This window comes from Penaeus monodon, chromosome 7, assembly GCF_015228065.2.
Source record: "Penaeus monodon isolate SGIC_2016 chromosome 7, NSTDA_Pmon_1, whole genome shotgun sequence".
NCBI lineage: Eukaryota > Metazoa > Arthropoda > Malacostraca > Decapoda > Penaeidae > Penaeus > Penaeus monodon.
In genome coordinates, this window is record NC_051392.1 from 8,122,485 (window position 1) to 8,124,984 (window position 2,500).

General features: G+C 38.7%; 1 protein-coding gene across 14 annotated transcripts in view; it reads left to right on the top strand.

Annotated features, from left to right (window-relative positions):
- The window catches only part of LOC119575036 (synaptotagmin 1-like), a 117,330-nt gene that overhangs the window by 74,238 nt on the left and 40,592 nt on the right, over positions 1-2,500 (top strand). For all 14 annotated transcript variants that reach the window (XM_037922366.1, XM_037922369.1, XM_037922367.1 and 11 more), the window contains one exon: positions 175-306. In XM_037922366.1, coding sequence (XP_037778294.1) covers positions 175-306 — 132 coding nt within the window. The remainder of the gene's footprint in view (positions 1-174; positions 307-2,500) is intronic.

Below are 2,500 nucleotides of genomic sequence, written 5' to 3' on the forward strand. Positions count from 1 at the left end.
CTTCTCTTCCCCCTTCCCTCCCACTCCCCTACCCTCTCCCATCCCTTCCCCCTCCCTCCCTCTCCCACCCCTTCCCCCTCCTCAGCCCCCCTCTCCTCCTCCCTCCCTCCCACCCTTCTTCAACCGAAGGCCAAGTTCTAACCTCCATCTCGCGACCTCTCTCTCCTGACGCAGCTGTTCCCGAGGCCGAGGATGTCAGCACGAGCGCCCCAACGCAGTCCACGGCGGAGATGATGGAGGAGCAGGCGGAGATTATCGCCGAGAAGATGGGGATGCCCGTCGAGGGACTCATAGCCATTCTCGTTGGTGAGTTCAGGCTTGATTCTTTTTATCCGTTTCTGTCTTTTTTAATTGGAAGTGAAAAAAAAAAGTGAGTTCAGCCTTGATTTTTTTTTCTTTTTTTTTCTTTTTTAATAAAGTATATAGAAATCAGTATATAAGTATATAAAAATAAGTATACAAGTATATAAAATAAGTAAATAAGTATATAAGTATATAAAATAAGTATATAAGTATATAAAAATAAGTATATAAGATAAGTATATAAGTATATAAGTATATTGCTTTGGTGAGAAAGGGACATCCTTTCACAGCAACGTAGAAAAAATTGATTAGTTTCCTATACGTCGCGTGAGACTACAAGGTAAAGGATGGGGCTCTTTTAATGTGTGTTTGGTCGTGTTTGTGTGCTTTTGTGTTTGCGTTTGTTTGTGTGTGTGTTTGTATGTGTGTTTGTTAGTGTGTGTGATTGTGTGTGTCTTTTTGTGTTTGTTTGTGTGGTTGTTTGTGCGTGGTTATTTGTGTGTATGCGTTTGTTTATTTGTGTGTGTCATAGGAATAAATTAGAAAATAAATCATACATTCTTGAACCGCGTAAATGCAGTCTGCGTTTACAAAACAAAGTTGCAATAAGGAGCTTAAACTTCTCTCTAAGTAAAAGTCCACGAGCAAAAAGCAACAAAAACAAACAAACAGACTCAGAAGGCGAAAAATAGACTCTTTTTTCGTTAGGAAGAACACGTTTGTCATAATGTATGGTTAATGAAAAAATGCATGATTTGTGTGGATTTTCTGCGTTCAGGATATAAACTTGTAACTGGTAATATTCTGGGGACTATATAGTGTTAAGATTTAGTCCTCAGGAATCTCATGTTCATTTTACCTACGCGGATTATTTCTTGAGTCAAAACTGCACTTTACTTCTGCTGTTCTTGTTATTTTCTCACTGTCTCATCCTCCGTGATAAAGTATTTAAATTAAGTCTCATCGATATAGATTTTTGATGTTCATAATTCATATTAGTTCCATTTCTTATACTATTATCATATATATGTATATGTATATATATTTTAGGAAAAAGACGATTTTATGAAGTTATTAAGTATGAAGGTAGCATATAGGTAAGATTAGCTGTGCCTATGGTTTAATATTCGGATAATGAAAGTACTTTTGTGAAAAACAAACAGCATGAGGTTGCAACCTCTGTTTAAATCCACCTACGTTGTAAACATATTAGTATTCCGACTTTCTACCAAGAGAGCTTAGTGTGAAGACGTACCCAAGATGATGCCTTGCACCGTTCGTACCCTCTGGGAGTCGATCATGAAGAAACAAACAAAAACAGAAAAAAAAACACGAGAAAATCTACGGACACTGTACATAACATTTCACTTACCGTTCCTCTCCGTCCTCCTCCTTTCAATATATTTCCTGACTGTTCAAAATCGAGAGGCCGTGAAAGGCACGAAGACTGACTCAGTAATACAATAGATTATAAGAAAGGCGAAGAAAACGCCTTAAAAAAAAGCAGATAAATTTATTTCTCCTTTTACTTTTTCCGGAGTGTGAAACCAACCTTCGCGATCTGTTTGGATGACCTCCGTGAAATCGGGGAAACGGAATTGAAAGTCAGGCCAGAAATCAAATAGGATTAAGAGGAGGAGGAGGAGGACGATCTCAAGAGCCGGTGAGAGGGAGGGAGAGAGAGAGAGAGAGAGAGAGAGAGAGAGAGAGAGAGAGAGAGAGAGAGAGAGAGAGAGAGAGAGAGAGTGAGAGACGCTGGTGGCGGGTCGCATTGAAAGTTGCAGATCAATGAATCGGGGGTAAGTAAGAGAGAGGGGAAGGGGAGGGGGTGGGGCGAGGGGAGTTTTATAGGAAAGGAGGAAACGACGATTTTTAAGACTTGGCGGTGGAAGTCTGTCCAATTAAAGGACGACCAGAATTATTGCAATATCACAAACGCAAAAAAGGGTATAGCTATATAAACGTAGTTTTATACGCACGAACATACATAGCAACATAATGAAAATGCAACGTTAGCAAGGCAGACAAATCAAATAAATAAATAGATAAAAGATACTAGATATCAGATAGATACCAGATAGATATAAGATAAGGAAAAAATGGCCGAGGAAATAAATAAAATCAGAATTTAAAAAAAATGGAATTAGAAACGAAAGTGAAAATGGAAGGAAACAAGAAGAGAAAGAGAAGAAAGTCA